Source organism: Gekko japonicus, unplaced genomic scaffold (genome assembly GCF_001447785.1).
Source record: "Gekko japonicus isolate JY-2015 unplaced genomic scaffold, Gekko_japonicus_V1.1 scaffold687, whole genome shotgun sequence".
NCBI lineage: Eukaryota > Metazoa > Chordata > Lepidosauria > Squamata > Gekkonidae > Gekko > Gekko japonicus.
The window spans coordinates 200,000-224,777 of record NW_015161424.1 but is presented as its reverse complement, the minus strand read 5'-3'; the positions used below and the strand labels follow the sequence as shown (position 1 = coordinate 224,777).

General features: G+C 40.7%; 1 protein-coding gene across 2 annotated transcripts in view; it reads right to left on the bottom strand.

Moving 5' to 3' along the window:
• The window catches only part of DNAJC24 (DnaJ heat shock protein family (Hsp40) member C24), a 78,355-nt gene that overhangs the window by 41,244 nt on the left and 12,333 nt on the right, over positions 1-24,778 (bottom strand). For both annotated transcript variants that reach the window (XM_015428530.1, XM_015428523.1), the window contains one exon: positions 16,695-16,830. In XM_015428530.1, the coding sequence (XP_015284016.1) occupies positions 16,695-16,802 (108 nt within the window). In that variant the 5' untranslated portion in view covers positions 16,803-16,830. The remainder of the gene's footprint in view (positions 1-16,694; positions 16,831-24,778) is intronic.

Genomic DNA, 24,778 nt, shown 5'->3' with positions numbered 1-24,778 from the left:
GTCAAGAACTGAGTCTCTAAGAATATAAGCTTCAACTGTATTCTGTTGCCTGTTCAAAATATTCTAATTTGTATAAACAACCAAATTTACCTCAACTTCTCGTCTCCTGCCCTATTCCTAACTCTACTGTGCCTGTTCAATAAAATTAACCTTTTTGTTTGAGCTTTACTTCGTGTCAAGTGCCATTTCCAAAGGGATTTATAAAAGGGCTCCTGTTGAGTTACAAAAAATCTCTGACCTGGACAAAAGCCAAAAAACTTCTCTATCACAGGGTGGGACATGCAGAAAGTTATAATTCTATAACAGAAACACACTACTAAGAGGTTCATCAATCAGAGTGGGGAACAGTGTTTTGGTGGGAAAATCTGCCTCACAGTAAGAAGAAGCAGGGGTTCATCATAAAAGTCAGTAAAACAGTCAACACTACAAAACACCCAATGGCCAAATTCTATCATTGATAGCAATTGATTTCTACTGAAAGTGAAAGAATAATAATAAAAAAACATACACACAGGAACTGTATTCCAATGACACAAGACATCTCTGCACAACTCTATAAGATGTCGCAAAACAAAGAAATTGACCAGGCTTGCATAGCAGAAACATGATTGGAAGAAAATGATATGCTGTGTCTGTCCCAACTAATGCTACCTGGTTACTCAGTTCTCCACCAGCTCTGCACAACTGACCAGCGAGGAGGTGAGGCTATTGTCCTCCATGAGTCCTTCGACTTCTGCTGACTTCCAATGCAAACTACAACTGACTCCTTACATTAAGGACAGTTTTAGGCATTCTTATTGTCTACCAGCCATCTAGTTCCACAGTGGGCACCCTCTACGAGTTGACAGACGTACTATCAGATGTGGTGCTGGACTGATTGTTCTGGGGGACTTCAACATTCATGTCAAGGATACCTCTCCAGGACTGGCCCAGGATTTAATAGTTTTTTTAAAAACTGCTTTGAGCCTCTCTCTAATTGTGATGGGCCCAACACATGAAAGAGGTCATACTTTGGATTTAATTCTCTGCACTGAGCCTTTGAGGGAAGTCTTGGTTTTGGGATAGGAGATTTGACCTGAAGCATGGTCTGAAGTAGATACTCAAGGCACATGTAAAAGCAGCCCCAACACCCCGCAGGAAAAGGGACCTGGTTAAAATCATCCACCCACAGAGGCTCCTGGATCCTACTGGATTCCAGAACACTCTGAGGGATTTTAGGATAGGCAGCAATCCACCAATAATTTTAAAAACCTAGCAGACCAGAATCTCACATTAACTATTTACTGAATGTAACTAACTGCCTTTCTATAGTGAGGACTAGGAATAATTCTAATTTTCCTCTTTTTTTGTCCACTGACAAAAGGCAGTCTTGAATGGGATGTTAGAAAGAAATGAACCATTCCTGTGAAGGTCAGAAATTTTCCATTACCACTTGTCTGCCATCCATATCCTCAGTTACAGTAGCTGGAAGGTTGTCCTGTGAAAGGTCAAGGCTTTCAAATAAATTCTGTAGGTCTCTCAAGTATACCCACTGGAAGAGGCCTCTTTCTCTACACTGAAAGAGCCACCATCTCAGAACACCTGGCTGCTGGGATAGTTCTCTTGTAGAGTAGTTCTAAGCAGAGTTGCACCCTTTTAAGCCCATTTCCTTCAGTGAGGTTAGGACCGCACTATTGGTCCTGTTAAGTGCATTTCAATTTAACCCAAAGGTGATCTTGGGGACCCACTTCCACAATGAACTTCTCTGCAGGGAAAGAATTTTGCCATGTATGGTGCAAAATAGTTTACTTCTGAACATGTAAATCTTGAATATGCTTGCACTTCTTGATTTGATTGACTTGACTTCTGCTACCAAGGCCCAGAAGGAACTCATTTCCAAACTGTTAGCAGCTGCAAGACTAGCCATTGCTTCTGCCTGGAAAGCCAGTTCACCTCCTTCAATTCAAACCTGGTTTGAAAAAGTGTGGGATCAGTTTATTTTAGACAAACTTACACAAGTCACACAAAACACGGCTATGGTCACATCTAAAGGCTATGATCGGTCTGTCGCGGTCTGGTCAGAAAATGACATTCTTCCATCAAAGGCTCCCTACATTCCTTGGGTCCGTTTTTAGCTATTTACCCACATGAAAAAAGGTCATAGAGATGCTAACAGAACACTTCATGACTTTCTTTTTTTTTGTATAAAGATTTTATTGACTCCCCTAAAAAGGGGAGGAGTTTCGCTTAAAAAGAAAAATAGGGAAGGTATATAGTGGGAGGAAGAGAAAGCTGAGTGATCTATTAACTGTTAGATTAAACTGTTAGTAATGTCCAATCATCAAAGGCTTCTTCTGCGTGTTGTCAAACATCTTTTTTCCATTCCAGTTACTTTCTGTATTAGTATGTTAGTAATGTTCCTTTGAATTTCTGTTAAAAAGTCTCTTCAGGGCACATTCAAAACCGCTTCTTTTACGTGCTGGTTACTTTTCCACTCTCAGTGACGGGAGGGGCTTCCTCTGTTTTTCTCTCCCTCCGGCTTCTTCCCCTCCTCCTTCGGGTCGCTGTTAACTCTTTCAGTTCCTGTGCTATAAGTCGTCTTCCTTTCATGCCATGCCCGGAGATCTCCAGCTTTGAGAATGGTATTAATTTCAATTTCGCTTTTATCCGCTCCCAATCTCTTCGCTGGATTCTCCTCTTCAATTGTTGACTTTTATAAGCGCTCATGAGGCACTTTTCGCTGTCACAATTCAAACTTTTCTTTTCCTTCACAATCCCCGTTGGATTCATAGCTATACACAGTCCAAATATTAAACAGCCGGCACTCACGTTGACACAAACGCAGGGGGGGGAAAACGTTCTTAGTTCTTTTTCTCTGTATTTTGACAACTCACAGTTACGCCAGTCTTTTCTTTTCCATTTTTTTCGGATATTCGCTTCATCACTCGGTGACGCCCGGTGGTTCCGCTAAACCCCGTAGAACGGGGTCGCTCACGCAGCAAGGTCCAAAGGGGCAGGGCATGGCGAGAGTCTCAATCTCCGATCTCTCGACCGAAAGAGAGACTCCCCCCTGGAACGCCCTAAAGCGCCCCGGATCCGAGCTCCTCTCATCTGAGGGGCTCGTTTGGGTCTCCGCTTGCGCGGATTCCCTCCTCCACCGCGGGCGGGCAAGGCGCCCTCGGGAGCGACCCGAGGATGCGTCTGCCTTTCGCGGGAGCCAGACCGGAAGCCCAACACTTCATGACTTTCTCAGGCTCAATCACCATTTTTGTTCATGAAGAGGGCTGAAGTTAATCCCACTCTGCGTTGATGTTGATGAATACAATGGTTATTCTGTGGAATGTGTTGGGGGTATCTTGTTTACTCCTTGTCTATTCTTTGATTTTACAGTTCTGTTTTCACTTCATATTCTGTTGTTTGCCTGTAATGCGTTTTTAATCTTTGCTGTTTTGTTGCATATCTTTCAATAAAAAATTTAAAAAGAAAAAGAAAGAACTAGAAAACCTTGAAACAAAACTGCAAATACACTCTCTTGAATGTACTAAGAATTCAACTCTGTATATAATAAAAAGTGTTTCCCCTCAACAATATCAAAACCTTGACTACCCCATTATATATATGTTCTCTGCCTATATAATAAAATCTTTATTGTTTTTGAGTTAAAAAAAGAAGAAGAAGAATATGCTATAAATTTATTTTGTGCTTTCCTGTTGGTGCATATATTTCAGTGAGGAAGATGGTACCACAAAAAGTGTTATCTATTATATGTGGGGAATTATTATTCACTGCTACTCAGTTTGCATAGATAACTGAAGGTCTCAATGTAATATTATTTATAGTGCCAAGGACAGCCCCATAATACCATGGAATACTTAGGGTAAAAATTCATTCATATTCTGTCGATCCAAGCCACTTTCTAGAAGAATCTTGGAACATGTCAGTGTTGGAGATAGCAAGAACCTTTGTGTGTCCAAGAGAGGTAGAGACAACACCAACTGTGTTGGAATTGTTCTACTGACATTAAAAGATCCCTCCAGCCTAAGAAATATTCTTAAATAAAGGGTGCTTTTTCCTGTAGATTACCTGACCTAGTGTATTGTTTGCCTAAGGTGACAATATCATCAGTGCAAATGGAAAAATTGTCCTTATAGACAATGCTTTAAGAATGCAGAGAACAAGACAGCTCAGTTGGAGCGTGGAACAACCAATGCTCTGTAGTGCTTCTGAAGGTGGCTTGTTGGTACCTTCAAAAGGAACATATTCTTATCTCAAGACCTTTTATTTGGCTTTTAATCTATTAATACTTTTTATTCATGGGGATCTTTTTACTGCTGTTGCTTCGAAGCTTTTCTGAGAGTGGGGTGGGCTCTAGTCTGTATTTTGAGTGCTCTTATTTTTATTGATTTGCTTTCTAATTGTTCTGTTTTAAATTTTATGGTTTAATGTGCCTTTTTTTAGTACATTGTTATGTAGTTATAGTACTGTAAACTGTTAAACTGAAGGGCAAGACATAAATCTTGCAAACACACCAGCATGATACAGTGGTTAGAGACCCAGGTTCAAATCCCCACTCTGTCATGGAAAATTACTGGGTGACATTGGGCCAGTCATCTCTCAGCCAGGGCCGACTGATCCATTATGCACAGTAGGCACAGTGCCTAGGGCCCACGGTACTTTCAGGGGCCCACGAAAACGTTTTAATTTCTTTTAAAATCAGCAGGGAGGAAATGAACTTTAGGGTTGAAGAAAATTTTTTGATTTTTTTCTCACATCAGAAAAAAAATAAAATTTTAGGGCCTATAAAAATCTATTATATTTTGCCTGAAACAGGAAAAAAATGTTGAAGTGTTTAAAATTATATCAAAAATAATTTTAATAGTGATATTATTATGGTGGGAGGGGCACATGAAGGCAGAAGTGCCCAGGGCCCATGAAAATCATAATGCAGCGCTGCTCTCAGCCTAACCCACCTCACAGGGTAGTTGTTGTGAGGATACAGTGAAGAAATGGAGAATCATATCATAAGCAGCTTCATATTTAAATGGGAAAAAAATGCCTCTTCAGGTATCTGATGAAATCTTCAAATTGAGAATGGTTCCTCTAGCAGGTCTTTTTATTTGGCATGGTGGAAAAAGGAGATGCTGAAGAATTTTACTACCAATATGACTTCCTATATGGCCTGAATGTCCATCTTAATATGTGGAAGTTTCTAATGATTTGAATGAGGGGACACCAGAGACTTTTCTGCGGGAGCTCTTATTAGTACCAAGAAGCACTCCACAGAGCCTACAGGTTCGCTCTGGTAGCTCCCTTCCGCAAAGTAAGGACACTCTTCCATTGGATGAAGTCTCCTTACTTAAGTTAAATCATTGGATCCAACAATATATTATCCTTTCCTAATGTATACTGTACACATGTCGGCAGGAAAATTAAAGGCAAGTCAGATCCTATCAGTACAAAATAAAACAGAATTTCTGAACAAAATTTTTAATTAGTACTCTTGGTTCACCTTAGATAAGTTTTATCCCCCCCCCCCCAAAAAAAAAGGATAAGGAAACCAGATATGTTTTGGAACTGGAGTCAACACTCAAGCATTTTATTCAGAAGTTACACTGAGGTAGCTACAACCTAACTAAATAGTAGTAGAAGGCATCAGCTATTAAGACTGCAGACACTAATAAAGAAGAATGGTCCACTGAGGTCAAAATTAACAGTTTTTTTCTTCCCACCTCCTCAGAGCAGTTTTCAGTGGTACAAACTGTAAAAAGCAGTAAAACCTAATGAAATAAAAGGCTGAACAAATACCCCCTGACAGACTAGCCACCTCAGCAATCCAGGTGCCCTCCTAGGCTATGAGGACTCTTACTTATCTCAGCAGTTCTGCAGCTTGAAATCCTCCTAGTGGTAAGTCCAGGCCACCTCAAAGCCCTGACAAGTTTTCTAAAAGAACAAGAGCATTTTAATGATACTGAACAACTTCAGTAGTGAAACTGAGAGCATCAGAATGACCATAAGGCTCAAGACAAAACAGGGGGGGAAATCCTGTTGTGATCATACATTTTCTTGTATGTGATATACAGTATTTCAAATTCAGCTGTCTCAGTTACAGCCTGTAAACCATATTTTAGCTTTACTGATGCCCAAATTCTCAATATAATTTTTGACAATAAATTCATCACGATCTAAATAGCAAGCTATAGCACAAATATACCCAAATCAACATGGCGCAAGACATTTCACAACTTTATTTGCTCAGGGTGGCCACCACCAGATCATTATGTTCTCATTTACCCCAGAATTACTGCCATCTGTCCCCAGGTTATATGATGACAGACATATATAGAATCATGTACTGGCCCTTGGTTATACATAGGATCACTGCTGTTAAGAGGTAAATATGGTAGTTGCCTCATTAGAATAAGAGTAATAAGAAGAAGAGATTGGATTTATACCCCACCCTTCACTTGGAGTCTCAGAGCAGCTTACAAACTCCTTTCCCTTCCCCTCCCCACAACAGACACCCTGTGAGGTGGGTGGGGCTGAGAGAACTCTGACACAAACTGCTCTTTTTCAAGGACAGCTGTGCCAGAGCTTGTGACTGACCCAAGGTCACATCAGCAGGTGCAAGTGGAGGAGTGGGGAATCAAACCCAGTTCTCCCAGATTAGAGTCTGCGCACTTAACCACTACACCAAACTGGCTCTCAGTCAGTTCAGTAAGAACAGTCGCAATACAATAGAGCCGTGGTTCCCAACCTTTTCGATATGGTGACCCACAAGTCCAAATTTACTTTGTACAGTGACCCATCCACTGCTAGTGCAAAGTTTTTTGCTGCTGTAGGCAAACAGTGACCTTGGCCCTCATCTATTCCATCATTCACACAAAGGGTACAGCTACCCCCACGATGGTCCCCAAGGAAATGTAAGTCCATCTTCTCCTCCTCTGCCAGCTGGGCCAGAGCTGGAGTTTGAGGAGGTACACGGGGGGGGGGGGGGGAGTGCTGGGTTGAGGAGATGCAGATGGTGGTGAAGAGGTGGGTTGCAAGGGGCTTGGTGCAGTACATCTGCCATAGCAGGTAGAAGGCAGTAAGGAACTGAGAGGGCTAGGCAAGAGGTTAGGTTCCTCCTAAGCAGAGACAGAACTGAGCCAGCTAGCTGGGAGAAAGAACCCAGAAGAGAGTGCTGAGAAGGTGAGTGGGTTTTTTTTATCTGTTTTTGTTTTTTTGCCATTCCTAAACTGCTAAACTACTGGGGAGCATTAACTGAGGTTGCTTTGCAAGAGGACAGAGTTTGAGGGAAAGTGGGGGCTTGTAGCCCAGAGGTCATTTCCTGCCAGAACATGCTGGAATGGCACTCCGGCAGTAATGAGCCCAGGGGCGGACACACACACCCCCGCCACCTTTCCTGGCCTGCCCGCCCAGGCAGACGGGCCAGGGAAGGCCTACAGAGCCCCCCCCCACCTCCTGAGGGTATTTAAATGCCTTTTATCTACACACTATCTAGCTAGGTGACATTGGGAAATGTAGTCATGTGGTCCTGGAGGAAAAATTTAGGTTACTAGGCAGAAAGTTAAAGGCCAGAGACTCAAAGGTAGCATAGTGTGTACAGTTCTGACCACATTTCAAAAAGGACACTGCAAACTGGAAAAAGTACAGAGGAGGGCAACCAAGATGAATAGAGGGTTGGAGCACATTCCCTATGAAGAAAGGCTGAAGAGTCTGGGACGTTTCAGTTTAGAAATGAGACAACTAAGGAGGTAGGACAAGATAGAGGTTTATAAAATTATGCATGGGGTGGAGAGAATTGACAAAGAGAACTTTCTCCCTTTCCTAAAATAATAGAACTCAAGAGCATCCAATGAATCTGATAGGCAGTAGGTTCAGAATGGACAAAAGGAAACATTACTTTACAAAGAGAATGATTAAAATGTGGAATTTGCTGCCAGAGGATGTAGTGATAGCCACAGGAATAAACAGCTTTATAAAGGGGATTAAGATAGATTCATGGAGGATAAGTATCAATGGCTACTAGCCATGGTGACTAATGGAAACCTCCACATTCAGTGGCACTAAACCTCTGAATCCCAAAGCCAGGAGGCTACATTAGGGGAAGGCTTCAGCCTCTATGCTGTGTTGTTGGCTTTCCAGAGGAAATGGTTGGCCACTGTGTGACACAGGATGCTGGACTAGATGGGACTACTGGTCTGATCCAGCAGGGCTTAGGTCCTTAGGTCAGACTGCTGAAGGAGCAGCAGCAAGACAGAGCACATGTACTCACACAGCTTTTTCTATCCTCCTCTGGTTTTTCTGTGCCACACTGCACTTGCCAGTCTCCACCACCACTACCATGAAGTTACTAGTTGCCAGACAGATTTTCCCCCCTCCTTCATTATTGTCACAGAGATAAGAATGTGGAAAACTGGCAAGAAGGAAAGAAAGAGAAGGATGCAAAGGGAAGAAGCCACCATTAGGGAGGGCTGACCTGCCACCCACTTTCAGAGGCTTCACAACTTACTTTTGGGTCCCAACCCACAGAATGGGAAGCACTGCATTAGAGTACAGAGAATGCTTTTCACTCAGTGAGATGGTCATTATAAAGAAAAAACAAGTACTGTCAGGGATTTTAGAGAACTTGTCAGGAGGAAGAGGTAAAGGGTGTAGCAGAAGGGAAATATTAGAGATTAAATCCGTACACCCGTTCCAGCCATAAAAGCAGTCTTCTACATAACAAAGGAATATCAAGAGAAGCCAGAGGTAACTCCATCAGTGCAGGGAGGGCCAAAGGAGAACAATATACTGTTAAGTAATTAACAGTGTTTGACTTCAGACACCATTTATGGATCCAAATTGCCTTTAGATAGCAGCCAATTCACCACTGCACTCTACACCACAGTCTACATTTTAGATTATGCTCCATAAAATAGATCAAACAAGTATTCTTAAAGATATTCCATTTTAAGTACAAAATAGTAGGCATTCTGCTAGGACTAGACATACCGATGGCAAGAGACTTCACTTAGTACATTTCCTTAAGTTTCTACTTATTCATTTATTATATCTGCTGTTCCCAAATAGCCACAAAATGAGTCATAGAAATGTTTACAAGACAGCAGAATGTTTGGTAAGTTTCACTCACTAATAGCTAGGAAAGGAAAGGTGGAAATAAGAAAAAGCAGGGAAGTTAAACTTGTCCAAGTCATGAATGCTGCATGCTACGTTTCACCAGAAACCTACTATAAGAAAAGCATTTAAATTGATAGCTGGTATCAAAGAATGGCCTGCATTTGCAGTATCAGGCATTCACACTTGGTCAGAGAAAAACATTTGTAACATTATATTCTAAAATAAACAACTATCATTTTTCTTTGGAATGTACATAACAGATTTTATTCTTCCACATTTTAAAAAATTATTCAATAAATATCAGCAATGTAGGAACATAAATTCTAATCATATAGTTTAACCCAATCACAACTGGCATTTGAAGGGCCACCATCAAAACTGCCAGGCTTAATTTTAGGTCTACCAGCTGTGTTAAGATGCATGTGCCTGTGCCACCCCTAAGCTGTGCCTGTCTATTGCTTTCAAACAGACAGGCTATCAACTTCAACAACAATCCTGCTGTCAGACAGACCCTGGTTTTAGGAAAACTCAGTACCCGGACTTTGTTATTTCAGAACTGGCCATTACAGCAATTTAAATTTTAACAGACATTCATTTGGAAATAGATGGGGCCTTTCAAGGAACAAAGGGGTCAACAAGTATAACTTCAAGTGTAGTTTGGCACACAGACAGATTATTTCATTCTTCTGGGTCTATACTTAAGCCAGCACAACCCAGCAAAGCTGTTTCTATATGTGTTGTAATGTGTTTTTCTTTGTCCCACTCTAAAACTCTAAAACCATTTCTAAAATTTACTTGTGGTTGTGCTGTAAAAATAAAAATAAAACTGTGAGCACACATTTGAGGCTATAAAATATAACTACTGACATCCATATATAACATCTGCCCACTTAACCATACTTTGCCACTCAGGGCATTAACTATTTATTTAAGTTATACCGATCCCCTTTACTGCCTTCACACTCAGTCCCTCTTTAATACTATACCATTTGTAGGATATTAGACACAAAGCATCAAGAGATCCTACAGTTTAATGTCAAGGTCACAGAAGGAAGAGAGCCAAAAAGTATACTTAATTGTCTCTAGTCTGTGATACTCTCTCCTGGCCCATTGCTCTTAAATTAGCCATTAAATAGATGACTTTTGAGATTAAAATATTAATCTCTACATTACACTACATTCAAACTGAAGTTTCAAATTCTTTGCTTAGAAAAGAAAATTAAAATAAAATAAAAGTCACATGAACAATGAAACACTGATTAGCACCAGTTAAAGTGAAAAAGGAGAAGTATGCAATTTTGTGAGGAGGGAAATGGGGACACTAATGAAGTGTGCTAACTAGTAGCTATAAGATACAACCAGAGGTTGTGCTTTCCCAGCAGCCTAATAACCCAAATTTAAGGATGTCACAAGCAGAGCACCAGACCTAGCAAGATGTGCCATACCAAATGGTCAGGAATAAAAATAACAAGCAACAAAAAACAGAGAGCTAAACACGATTCAACAAAGTGAGTTACAGATGTGCATTAAAGTTCGGGGGGGGCATTTGCTAATGGCTGAAAGTCAATTGCTACAAAGAAGTTTTGAAGCTAGTATTAGCATCATTTAATAGGTGTGGATTATGGTAAATAATGTTTCAGAGGATAACTGTTTTGTTAGAACACAGCAGAAGAGCTATATTACAGTAGTATCTTAGAGACGGCAAGAGGTTTAGGGTATAGGCTTTTGAGAGTTAAAGCTCCCTTTGACAGACATAGTAAACAATGAACAAGGTGCTCAACACTATCAGGTGAACTAGCAGCAGAGCCACGAACCAAATTAACTTTGATTATGACATATAGATATCATGGAAAACCCTTTAATTAAAAAAAAAATGGAACAAGAATGAATACTTCCTAGTTTTAAACATATAGGAGTCTGTTGTGATGCTCAGGTTGGAGCAGCAATGGCCATGCCAGGCTTGTTCTCAGCACAAAGTAGAGCTTGTTTATGACACCTCAATGCAGTATTTTTGTTTAATTCTAGAGACATGAGAGCATAAAACTGCTAGGGATATTGAAACTATTGAAGCTTACACTTAAAATATCCTTGAAAGAATATGTGCACCAACTGTATGAATCCACACCCATATAACCAAAAAGTTAGCGAACTTTTCTGGAAGACCAAAAAATCAAGCAATTATGCAGGGAGACCTACATCATTTGAGGCAAATAACAGGCAAATAATGATTTCACTCCGGTGTGACTTTACTCTGATGTGTATTTGATAAAACTTTAGTGACTCATTAAGGTTGGCACATTCAAGTAAGTTGTGGAAGGAAAGCTAAATGTCTTGCAGACAGTATTTACAATTACTGCATTTTAGCTAAATTCAGGTGGATAGCCATGTTGGTCAGAAGCAGCAGAACAAAGTTTAAGTCCAGTGGCACCTTTAAGACCAACAAAGGCCCCGTTCACATGGAGCATTTGCTGCGCTGAAGGCACGATTGTCCCGTGGATTTTCCGGCCATGATCACACCGGAACATTTGGGAGGCGTAGCGCACCTGTGGCTAACCCGTAGCTTCTCGCTGAAGATGCGGAGTAAAAAACTACCACATACAAGGTACTAGTTTCTGGAAAACACGGAGCAAGGGCAGGTGTCTGATCAAATTTCCGCATGAAAACCGTGGCATCCGGCACCCGTCCATGTCCCGTCGCAAACCGGCTGTGTTTTTTTGGTAAGTCTCCACAGGATGCGCAGAAACGATCATGCGCAAACTTCAGCGAGAGAGAAAATCCCGTTTGACATGGAAGTGGTGCCTAGCGATTGCTTGTGTGATCGCGCCACGCCGCTTCTTTGCCACGCTGCAGGATAGCCGTGTGATTGGCACCTAACGGCCTAACCACGGGACCTCGATGGGACATGTGATCGGGCTGCCGCATGTTACTTTGCTCTGGGGCTAACAGCCACACTTCCCCCCCCCCGCATTTTCCGGCCAGTGTGACCGGGACCAAAGTTTTATTCAAAGTGTTAGCTTTTGTGTGCAAAGCACATTTTTTCAGTGTGTTTTGCACACAAAAGCTTACATTTGATAAGAACTTTGTTGGTGTTAAAGGTGCCACTGGACTCAAACTTTGTTCTGCACTTTGGCGAAGTATTCTGTATATCTAGATGCTTCAGTCTGTTAAAAATAATTCCCACAGCTAATATACGGTTCTGTCCATAGCTACAGTGCCAAATCTTGCCTCCATTATGTAATATTATTTATTTATTTGGATTTTTTATGCTGTCTCTCAAAAAAACCCTGCTTGAGCTTTTTATCCTTCACCCCAGACTAAAAGCCTAATGTCTGAACATTCTGGCACACACACACGCACACACGGGTGTATGTGAGTGTTTCGAATACACGTTGCAACAGTAGCATATTTACCTGCATAATATAGTTTCTTTCCATATGAATAGAGTCCTATAATATCTTCAGCATAAGTAAAAGTTTTTCAACAAGAAAAACTGTATCAGGAATGTTTAGTAGGCTTATGCGCAGTAAGTATATGCAACAGCTGCAAGAAAATCTGAAAATAGCATAAATTGAGCACTCAGTTTTGACCTTATATTTTAAGGTTTCAAGCAACTAATATTTTAAACTTCATAAACGTATCTGAACAAATACATTTCTTTTAAAAAAAATCACAACCATTCTAAATAATCTCTTCCGAATTATATTTAACAAAATATTCAACAGTCGCCAGCAGAATATTAACAACAAATAGTAGTACTGAGAAGATAATAAAATTCAGGTTTAAAACATTGCTATCCCTACAATAAAAGATTTAAGTTTAACAGATTTAAAACAACACATGTCCCAGGTGAAGAAATTGTAATATTATTTAATCTAAGCAATTCAAGGTCAAACATTGCTAAAACATTTCCATAATCTGACAAATTCACTAAACAAATTAAATGCATCAAAAGGAAACTTAGCTTTATAAATACACGTCTCAGCACACACACTAGTTTCATAAAATATTACAGTTCTCTTTCTTGCAAATAATGAAAGCATGTTGCCATGTTCCTGAACCTTCAACTGAAAAAATGTATTTTAATAATCTAGCATCGGTAGAATCTACACAAAAATCAAGAAAATACAATCTACCAATTTCAGCCTATACGCTAATTTCATTTTTCCATTCAATACAATTAACTGGGAGTAAAATTGGCCCCCAAGTCCGGGGGGCTCGACTGTGCGACTGAACAACAACAACAACAAAATTGGCCCCAGCATGTATACACTACAATTTATTTAAAACAAAATTAAAGCCGGGGGAGAAACACTGCAGGGTAATTAGCCTCATTAAGGTTGAGGAATAAACAGAATACACTGCCCTTAAACTTTTCAAACTGAAGGTTATACCACAATTACTATATGGAACCTTTTTAGGCCCTTCTGGGTCTTGCTTTTTGCCATTAGAATGGGTTCAATCTAAATTTCTAAGGGCAGTATTACGGGTCCCAAACTCTGTCTCAAACTCCATGATTCAATTAAAAACAGGGTGTATAGAAATATTAATTCCTATAGACCCCTGCCTTCCCCCCTTGGAATGTATCTTGCGATCCCCTGCTGTGTGCATTTCCTCTTGAAGCCAAATGGGCTTCATAGCCCTGCCATAAACATACCTTCACACTTCCAGGAAGAACAGATGGCCTAGCTGACAAGACATAATTTGAAAACTGGAATTGCCCTATATCTGTTTAAACCCAATGAGAGAAGCTCCCTCGCTCTGTTCTGTTCCTGGTTGTAAGATTTGGGATGGACACTGAAATGCTCTTGTCCTGCCATGTGGTCTGAGGCAGAACAAAGAACTATTTTGTGCAGCTGAGCACATGGCTACATGCTTCCAAAGATGGACTTCTTGCTCCAAATCCCTTGGGACTATTCTGGACTGATACTTGTTCCTGACTTGGTAAATATGCTTATTATTGTGTAGTAAGGCAAAACATTGCTTAGGTTGTTCTTTTGGATTCTTCTAGTCTGATTGCAAGTCTGTACTGAATAAACCTTATTCTTGTTTATAAATAGTGTCTGCTTGATGTGCAACTGACTCCAAGCTAAGTCCTGTTGTCAGGACCGCTGACCAATTATGCTACCTTGCTAAGATTAACTGTACAGCTCTAGACAGAGTTGTGGAAGTGTAAAATCCACATGCCAACTGAGATTCTGGATCTCTAATCTCAGGCTGGTGAGGGATTAATCTAGAGATCCTGGTGGCTGTGTCTGTAAATCCAGAGAGGCTATCTCTCCTGGGTTCTTGTGTAATGTATGGTTCCAGTGTAGAATTCTCTCCCTTCGATTCCTGGATTGGCCTGGGGGGGGCAGAGAATCTATACACAGGGATCGTGAAAATAACTGCCAGAATAATTCTCTCTTCATTAAACCTTTGGGTTTAATATAAATAAAAACTCTTGTGGTCTTGCTTTGCTAATTTTGCAGGACAATTTTCAATCACGCTGGCTTAAAGCAGTCCATATAAAATTAGCTCAGGTTGGATTTTTCCCTGATTCAGTTCTTCATCTGGGTTATGATACAGCTAGCCAGCTCCTCAGGCAGAGAGTGGAAGACATAGAATGTCAACCCAACATTTCCAAAGCACCAAATTTCATTGTTACCCCCCAAAGACGTTATGTTCTCCAACCGGCCTGGAAAATGCTAACCAAAGAAGAACCTTTTCACTTGCAAGGCTAGAAGTATTGCCATCAGCAGTTGTTGAGGGTAGATATAATAAAATCCCTCAAGCTGAGAGAGTATGTTCTTGTAACATTGATGCGGTAGAGACAACAACACACGTCTTACTTCACTGCTCGATATACAGTGAAATTCGCCTGACCTTTGTCTCGCCAATATTACCAAAAGGCCCCCAAAATCTCTGAGGAAGAGATTATTAATAGATTTCTTTCTGATAAGAACACAGAGACTACTAATAAAATAGCAACATTTTGTGCCCAAGCAATAAAATTACGTTCCATTTGTTTCTAAAGGAATAGTGGGAACTTGATATGCATAACCATCTTATCAGAGTTTTAAATTTGTGCATTAAATTTTTGAATATTTTTTATTATGTTATTGTTTTATTGTCTTTCTTACCCACGATTGTTGTAGTATTTATTTATATACTGGCCGTGGGCTTTTAGAACATAAGAACATAAGAGATGCCAATGTTGGATCAGGCCAAAGGCCCATCCAGTCCAACACTCTGTATCACACAGTGGCCAGAAATACCAGTGCCATCAGGAGGTCCACCAGAGGTCCACCAGTTAATAAAATCTGACTGACTGACAGGATACACTGGAAACAACATTCATTATTTGGACCCCATTTTGAAGTCAGTTTGACCCTTCTTTTGAATAAAAATTTCTAATACACTTAAACTAATACACTCCAGAATACTAATACACTCCAGAAATTTCTATCTAATACACTTCAGTCTAGCTGAATTTTATCAACTTCAAAGCTCAGAACTATTTGATGCTTTACTCTGGGATAAACATATTAAAAGGCATTATACTGACTTGACTTAGGCACATGCTAAGTTTCATGCATTTTGGAGGAATCAAGAGTATAGCCCAATTACTTGGAACGCAAATTTTTTAACTATAGTAGCAATAATGTCCCAAATTATCCATATATTGATGGAGACTTAAAGACTGCATGTCCAATTTATCCAGTGATGCCACAGTCTAGTAGTGAAAGAAGTGTGCACGCACATGAAAGCTTATACCTTGAATAAAACTGTTGGTTTTAAAGATGCCACTGAGCTTGAATTTTGCCTATAACCAGTGAGTGATTTGTTGTCACATTGTACCTGCAGACATGACAGAGTCATGCAGGGATACAGATAGCTTCAAGTCATTACAGTGTTTCCCTCTCTCCAAGCAGTGTGTTCAGTATTGTGGCAGCATGCAGAAAACATGGTTGGACTTATCCAATATACCTTTACATATATAGTTATTGGATCTATGTTAAAAACACACTTGAAGTGGCACTAGAAGATACTGAGGAAACTCCCATGTAACTTATACAAGAACATCTACAAACAGATAAACCAAAAAGAGTCTAAGTTTAGTAAATCTTCACATTCTGTTTTTTAATCCCATTATTACAGTTTAACAATACAATTTTACAGATTTTTTTTCATGTCTCATGCTCAATTTATCCAGTGATGCCACAGTCTAGTAGTGATAGTGACATTATAATTGCTTCCATGGTAACAAATTATAAAGTCACAAACACTGATTGATTCATTTCATGCTGCCACAATCAGAAAGGAAGGTCAGACATTTTCTTTAATTAAGATATAAGTTTGCAGAGATTCTTTTGTCTCGTTTTCATCTCATGTGATTTTTAAAAAGCAACCAGATTCTTTAGCATTTTCAGAATGCTGAAAAAACACGAAATTTTCAAGGTTATTTAAGGAGCAAAACCAATCAGTTTCAGTTGAATTTAATAAGCTACTTCCACACATAATGCTACTATCGGTTACTACATCTGGTCCTGTTTATATAACATTTATTCACTGTAAAAAAGTATTTTTACCTTGCAATAGGTTTAAGTTATACTTACCAATAATACCAGCTTTTGATATTTCCTTTTCAGTTCTGTCAGGCTATCTGATGGCTCTGCATTCAGAATGCTATACCAGTCCTCTTTAGCCAACTCTCCAAAAGCCATTGCATGACTAGGTAATTATTTATAGTGTCTGTTTTAATGAGAAAGGCAAAAAATAATTTTAACAACATTTTAAAAGAATTAAAGAGATATTATGGTGGAACACATTGCTGAGAAATGGGACAATGGCGATACTCTTGAGGCCCAGAACTCAACAAAGATGACCCAAATCCTCCCCCCCCACACACAGTTGCAGCATAGTTTCCAGAATTCATTCCTCTAAACATTTTCTCCCTGTATATCCCAGTACTCATGGCAAGCAGCAACATGACAAGCACCCAATTTTATAGCTTGTTTTTTGCATCCATTGAAATCATAACATCTCATCTCACTTCAAAACATTTTTTTAAATATTTTATTTATGTTATTTATAGTCCGTCTTTCTCAAGGTGGATTACATAGAATAAATCAGTACAATCAACACAATGGGACTTCCAAAAGACAATGCAATAGGCATATGACTTGTAGACATCTGGAAAACCAACCATTTGCAGAGTACTTGCAGTGCCACCAGTGAATATATGAGAGTAAATAGGTTAAAATTGTATCCAAAGCATATAGTAATGAGGATAATGCTTCCAAATCAATTGAGAAAAGTACTGTACAGACTGATTCATCAGACCCATTACATGAAACTTGGAATTTACATTGTCTGAGTTTTCAGCCCTGCCCCCAGCCTGATCCTAGTGAGATCCAGGCCTGAGATGTTCCACCGGGCATATGGTTGAGGACAGCAACAGTTACTGAGATGAGTGGCCTGATGGGTCCCCCCCCTTTTTTTTATTCCCCATACCCCTTTGGTTAAGAACATTCCCATGGGTGGAACGTGCTTGCGGAAAAGGTGTGACACCATCTATGAAGCTGTAATCTGAATTTATTGTATGTATTTTATTGTTTATATTTACTGTATACTTTTATTATGAACTGTTTGAGATATGCTGTGTGCTGCCCTGAGCCCAGTTTTGGGAAATGGGTGGGATAGAAATTAAATGTATGTATAATGTATAAATGTATAGAACAGAAAATATTTCTCCCCAACATCCACCTCATTATAATTTTAAGACATTATAAAATACAGTGGTCCTTCCTTCTGTTGGGGTACTTTTATATTCAACATTTTAAATTTCAGATGTCATAACTGATCTTTTTTGCAACTACCTTATTCATTTAATCATTACTACATATTTAATATTACACATTTTGCCATTTCTATATACTCACTCTAACTTTTAATATATCAAAGTACAGAGGAAAGTCTATTATATATCTCATAATAAGAAAATAGTTTGATCTTTGTAACTAAAGTCTCTATCGCTACGATAAATAGTACGGGTGACAAGGGACATCCCTGGCATGTTCCTTTTTTGATTGAAATGGCTTCTATTTATCTTCCATTTATTAAAATCTTTTCTTGTTGATCTGAGTATATATCTCGTATCCAGTTCCAGAATTCAGGACCACAGCCCATATTTTGAAGTATATTCAGTAGAAAAGGCCATGTTACATTATCAAATGCTTTCTCTGCATCCAGAAATAAAAACGCTGCTTTCTTTCTTTTCTTGTTCACAAATTCGATAGCATCTATTATGAACCATATATTATTTTTCATATACCTCTTTAGTACAAAGCCTGTTTGATCAGTGTGTATTAAATTTGGTATACATTTTCTTAATCTTTCTGCCATAACTGTGGCAAAGATTTTATAATCTGTGTTCAGTAGAGAGACAGATCTATATGACTATAGTAGCACTGCATCACTGCCTTTTTTATATATTAACATTATATTCTACACTTGCCATGTTGGAGGAATTGTCTTTCCTTCTTTTATCTCATTTGTAACTTTATGTAATGGTATCCTTAAAACTTCTTTAAAATGTTAGTAATAAATTGCTGCCAGACCATCCAGGCCTGGTGCTTTGTCCTTTTTTGTATTTTTTATTGCCTGGGAGATTTCTTGAATTATTATTTGGTTTAAATTTTTTTCTGTGTTTGGGCATAAACTTTGTGGTCAGGATGTCTTTTAGATATTCTCTTATTCCTGTTTCTGCATATGTAATTTGATCTCCTTTCTTTACACGTTACTACTCTTTTTTCTTTCTCCTTCCTAAGACAGTACGCCAAGTATCTGCCAGGTCTGTTCGCATGTTGGAAATGCCTTTGTTTTATATTCTTTTTTCTGTACCTCTTCCATTTCTAACATGTCTAATTGGTTTTTGAATTGTCTGACATGTGATAGTGTGTCTTTCTTGGAGGGTGGGGTTTTTGTGTGTGTGTGCTCTTGCTCCAATCTCTGGATTTCTTCTACTAATATATCTTTTCCTCTAATAAAAGCTTTGCTTGCTTCCCAAATTGTAGCTGAGGACATTCCTTCTGTATTATTTATTTATTTATTTTAAAAAATCCTTCCATATCTTTTTTTTTACACTTACTACCTCTTCTTGTAGTACAAGAGCGTCATTTAATCTCCATCTTCCTCTTGATTTTCTGTTCCATTGACAACTACTTCTATGGGATTACGATCTGCAAATATCTTTGGTTGAATCTCTGCTTTGTCTAGATCTATTGTTAAACTTTTTGATATCCAACACATATCTATTCTTGAATGTGTTTGATGTCTATCTGAAAAGAATGTAAAATCTCTACCCTTTGTCTGAGTTTGGCTCAGTTTCGTACTCAGTGAAAGCTATGAAGTATTGCAACCTCTGAGTAGTAAATGCAATCCCCCCCCTCTTGAAATTCATTGACTGAGGTACAAAAAACTGTGCAACTAGTTCCACAGTCTTAAAATGGCACTGGGATTATGTTTCTTGACTGCATGGCAACCTATTTTGGAAACTGTGGGGACTCTGAAAAGCAAATTGAGTTATGCTGCTGAAACGGGGGAAAGACTCACTACTCAAGCTATTAGGAATATCTAAATCAGCTTTTTGGATCCGAGCCATTGAGCTTTCCCCTCCTGTCTTTCTTTCTGTCTGTCTGTCTTTCTTTTCCTTTTTGCGAAAAACCCTTGATGGGATAAACTCTGTGAAGTAATAAGTCCCACTAAATTCAACATTAGTTGTTTCCTGATAAGTACCGTATTTTTCGGACCATAAGACGCACCTGACCTTAAGACGCACCTAGTTTTTAAAGGAGGAAAACAGGGAAAAAAATATTCTGAACCTTCGGTCCATAAGACGCACTCACTTTTCCTCCCACTTTTTTTGGAAGAAAAAGTGAGTCTTATGGTCCAAAAAATACGGTATGTTTTGAACTGCAGTCTTGGCAAACTTGCTACATATACTACTATGGAACAATTTTTCAGTTTCACAAATGAGAACAAAAAACTGGAAAAGGACTGTCTTCCAATCTACTATACCCAGGGAAATAGTTCTCTTGATGCCTCCTCTCAATACAAGCACATAATGCAATCAATGTCAGGCAATGGCTAACACCTCATTACATTAATGAACAGCAGAAAAAGAGAAAGCCTTTGTAATGTGCTGACACAATAATGACAGCTTCTCATTAACCATACACCAGGGGAAAATCAGGGCCAAGGAGACAATGATCCAAGGAACACGGGGAAGAAAGAACTGACTTTTACAGAAAGGGAGGCACTTCATGGCACTCACAGAAGCCACTTGCTCAACCTGACACAAGCTCTCTGGACTGGTACAGAAATACAGGCTCGTGAAATGCACCAAAGAATAGGGAAATGTTTCGGAAATGCTTGGTAAACCATTAGTAATGCTTTGAAAATATAGCCAAACCTTTTCAGAAAACTCAAATACAAGGTAAGATTTCTATATACTCAGGAATGCAGACTTTGTAAATGAGCCAAGATAAATAACCCCAACAGTCTACTAAGGACTGAGCAGAGCCAGAATGCTTGGACTGTTGAGGACAAGTAAGTCTCGGGTAAAAGGTTAAAAAAAAAAAGGGAGATGGCAAAATTGGCTTGCTTACACTCCTGAGAGGTGGCAACACCCTGGAGAGGAAGATTTGAGAGGGTGCAGTGGGATTTCCATCCCCCCCCCAATCTCACTATTCTTCATGGGTCCCCAGCTTGTTTTCTCTAACAGTAAAGTGGCTAGCCTCAAGCCAACATCATGCAGGGCAGCAAAATGCTGCCAATCATATACTTCCTGGCATGCAGAGACAGACAGACTGACAGAGATTTTAAAGGGACAGAAAGAGGAGGATTGAGGTCAGTGCGTGTATACTGACATTATGCTGCCATGGTCCAAAGGTGAATCACAGCCCCAATTCGTCAGCTTGGTGGTTGTTTGCTTCCCCACAGTTTAGGCTCTAATTAAGCAGGTAAGTTTAGAATTAGGGGTTATGTGTAGGGTTGCCAGTCCTGCCTCCTCCCCAGCGGGGGACTTTGGGAGGCTTTCCTGGAGGGGGCACGGACATCCCCAACATGAAGACATCACTCAAAAGTGATCTCATCACATTGGGGATGTGCCTGAATCCCAAGTGGCAAATTTGCTGCTTGGAATTCAGGCGCCTGCCCCCCCCCCCAAAAAAAAGCATTTAAAGGGATCCTTTAAATGCTTTTGGAGAGTGGGGGCCCACATGCCTGAATCCCAAGTGGCAAATTCACCGCTTGGAATGCAGGCGTGCAGCTGGCGGCCACCCCTCCCTCCCCTCCTGCCATATTTAAAGGGTCCTCCAGCGGATCAGGGGGTCACGTGCTCCTGCCGATCAGCTGGAGACCCTTTAAATCTGGCAGAAGGGGAGGGAGAGGGGTGGCTGCAGGTAGGGGTGGTGCTTCCCCACCAGCCAGCTGGCCAGCAGTGGGCAGGAGCACCTGTAATCCCTACTTGAGTGCCAGTCTGCCAAATATATATTGGCTTGGATTCAGAACAGAACATTTCTCTTCCATGGCAGCCTGAAATACATCCCTAAATCCTGTTCTGAAGGGAGAGGGGTCTCCCAAGGAAAGGAATTGGAAAGAGGAGATGGGAAAATCATGCTCCATAGCTGGGAACATTGTTCTAGATCCAAGCCTATATACTTTGGCTTCCAAATCTCTTGAACGAGTCCATCACCAAAGGCTCCTAAGTAAACATGGCAACTATAGGACAACATATGCATAAGAGGCGTACAGTTGGATCAGACCAGGGATCAATTTACTCCAGCCTCCCGTTTCACACAGTGGCCAATCAGCTGCCCTGAAAGGTGAACGAACAGGACACAAAGACCAAGGCATTCTCATAATGTTGCCCCACAGCACTGATATGTTCACTTGCCTCCAAACATGATCAGAACAGACACAGCACTGTAAATGAGGTTGCATCACAGAGCTATACAACAACATTAAAATACTGGTAATTCTGTTTTTAGCTCCTTTCCTAATTTTGGCTTCATTTATTCCCCACCACCACCACAACCATGAGGATCCAAAGCTGCTTGCATCACCCTCCTCTTCCCCATTTTGTCCTCAAAACAACACTCTGATATAGGCTGAAAATGTGGGAGTGGCCCAAGATCACTCAGCAAGCATTTATGGCAGAGTGGGGATTTGAACCTGGGTCTCCCAGATCTGTTTTTAGCTCAAACCACTACACCAAGCTGGCTCTAACTATCTCCAGCATGGAGTTCGCCTTTTTCACCACTGTCACACACTGAGTTGACATGTGCCTCAAGCTATCCACTAGGACACCAGAATCTCTTTTCTTCTCTGTCACTACCAGTTCAGACCCTATCATAATATATTTAAAGTTTATCAGTACTTATTTAAAGAATGGGTTCTCTCATGGATTTGTTGTTCAGTCGCACAGTCGAGTCCGACTCTTTGCGACCCCATGGACCAGCTCCCTCCAGGCCTTCCGGTCTTCCGCCATCCTCTGAAGTTTGCTCAACTTCATGTTCGTTGCATCGATGACACTGTCTAACCATCTCATCCTTTGCCGTCCCCGTCTTCTTTGACCTTCAATCTTTCCCAGCATCAGGGTCTTCTCCAGAGAGTGCTCCCTTCTCATTTGGTGGCCAAAGTATTTTAGCTTCAGTTTCATTATCTGGCCTTCCAGGGAACAGTCAGGGTTGATTTCTTTGAGGATTGACTGATTTGTTCTTCTTGCAGTCCAAGGGACTCTCAAGAGTCTTCTCCAGCACCATAGTTCAAAAGAATCTATTCTTCTGCGCTCGGCCTTCCTTATAGTCCAACTCTCGCAGCCATACATGACTACTGGGAATACCATTGCTTTGACCATGCGGACTTTTGTTGGCAGGGTGATGTCTCTACTTTTTATCATGCTGTTTAGGTTCGCCATCGCTTTCCTCCCAAGGAGCAGGCGTCTTTTAATTTCATGACTGCTGTCACAGTCTGCGGTGATCTGGGATCCCAGGAACGTGAAGTCTGTCACTACTTCCACGACTTCCCCTTCTATTTGCCAAGGAGTCATGGGGCCGGATGCCATGATCTTAGTTTTTTTGATGTTGAGCTTCAAGCCCACTTTTGCGCTCTCCTCTTTTACCCTGAGCAAGAGGCTCTTGAGGTCCTCTTCACTTTCTGCCATCAGAGTGGTATCGTCTGCATATCTGAGGTTGTTGATCTTTTCCCCCGCAATCTTAATTCTTGCTTGTGATTCATCTAGGCCAGCATTTCGCATGATGTACTCTGCATATATATTAAATAAGCAAGGCGACAATATACATCCTTGTCGTACTCCTTTTCCTATGCGAAACCAATCAGTTGTTCCATATCCGGTTCTAACTGTCGCTTCTTGGCCCTTATACAGGTTTCTCAAGAGACATGTGAGGTGGTCTGGTACTCCCATCTCTTTAAGGACCTGCCATAGTTTGTTGTGATCCACACAGTCAAAGGCTTTAGCATAGTCAATGAAGCAGAAGTAGATCTTTTTCTGGTACTCTCTTGCTTTCTCCATAATCCAGCGAATGTTGGCAATTTGATCTCTAGTTCCTCTACCTCTTCGAAACCCAGCTTGTACTTCTGGCAGTTCTCTATCCACGTACTGTTGAAGCCTAGCTTGTAGGATCTTGAGCATGACCTTGCTAGCGTGTGATATGAGTGCAATTGTGCGATAGTTTGAGCATTCCTTGGCATTGCCCTTCTTTGGGATTGGAATGTATACTGACCTTTTCCAATCCTGTGGCCACTGTTGCGGAGATGGTTAACCAATAGGAAAACGACTTACAGATCTCACAATGGACGTGCAACACACACCAAGATCCTCCAGTAATCTGTATTAGGATCAGTGCCATTTAATTTGTGTATACATGATCTGGAATTGGGGACAAGTTATGAAAAGGACCAAATTTCCAGATGAGACCAAATTATTCAGAGTACTGAAAATCAAAAAGGATCCCGAAGAGCTCGAAGAGAATCTTTCCAAACTAGATGAGTCAGCAACTGTATGAGGTCAACAGCACGTTCCAGTGAGGGAGGCATGAAAGAATACAGGGAACCAACAAGGCTCTCTCCAAGAAGCACTGACAGAGTACCCCAGCAGCAGGGAAAGCGGCAAACCCAAGGGGGTGGCAGGAGTTAGCTGGGTCCCTAAGCCACTGCAACCCAGGACCACCACCACCCCAACTGGGAAACCCAATGGTTCAATTTCAGAGATTGCACCAGCCTCCCCCATGCTCTTCACATGAACCGAGGCACTGCCCCAACAATACTACATCTCACACCCAAGGCTAGCAGTATATGCATACAGGGGTGGCCTGAGCCAGGGCCGCCTGACATTACACCCCATGTCATGCAATGGGGCAAACTTCCAGGGAAGTATACCCAGGAGAGCTGTTTATGATGGGTGGACAGGGACCCTGGCAGTTCTGTATTGGGCTTTTAGCACACTTTCTTGCTTCGGCGCCCTCACCCTCAAGTGGTAGGGGGAAAGGGCACAAGTGTGGTTTGAGGTGCCTGGCAGCTGCCCTACTGTGTTGTGTGGATCAGTGGCAAAACAACCATGGGACTTCTTGCAGGATCGGAGCCCTGTGCAGCAGCTGATGGAGCAGTTACAGAGCAC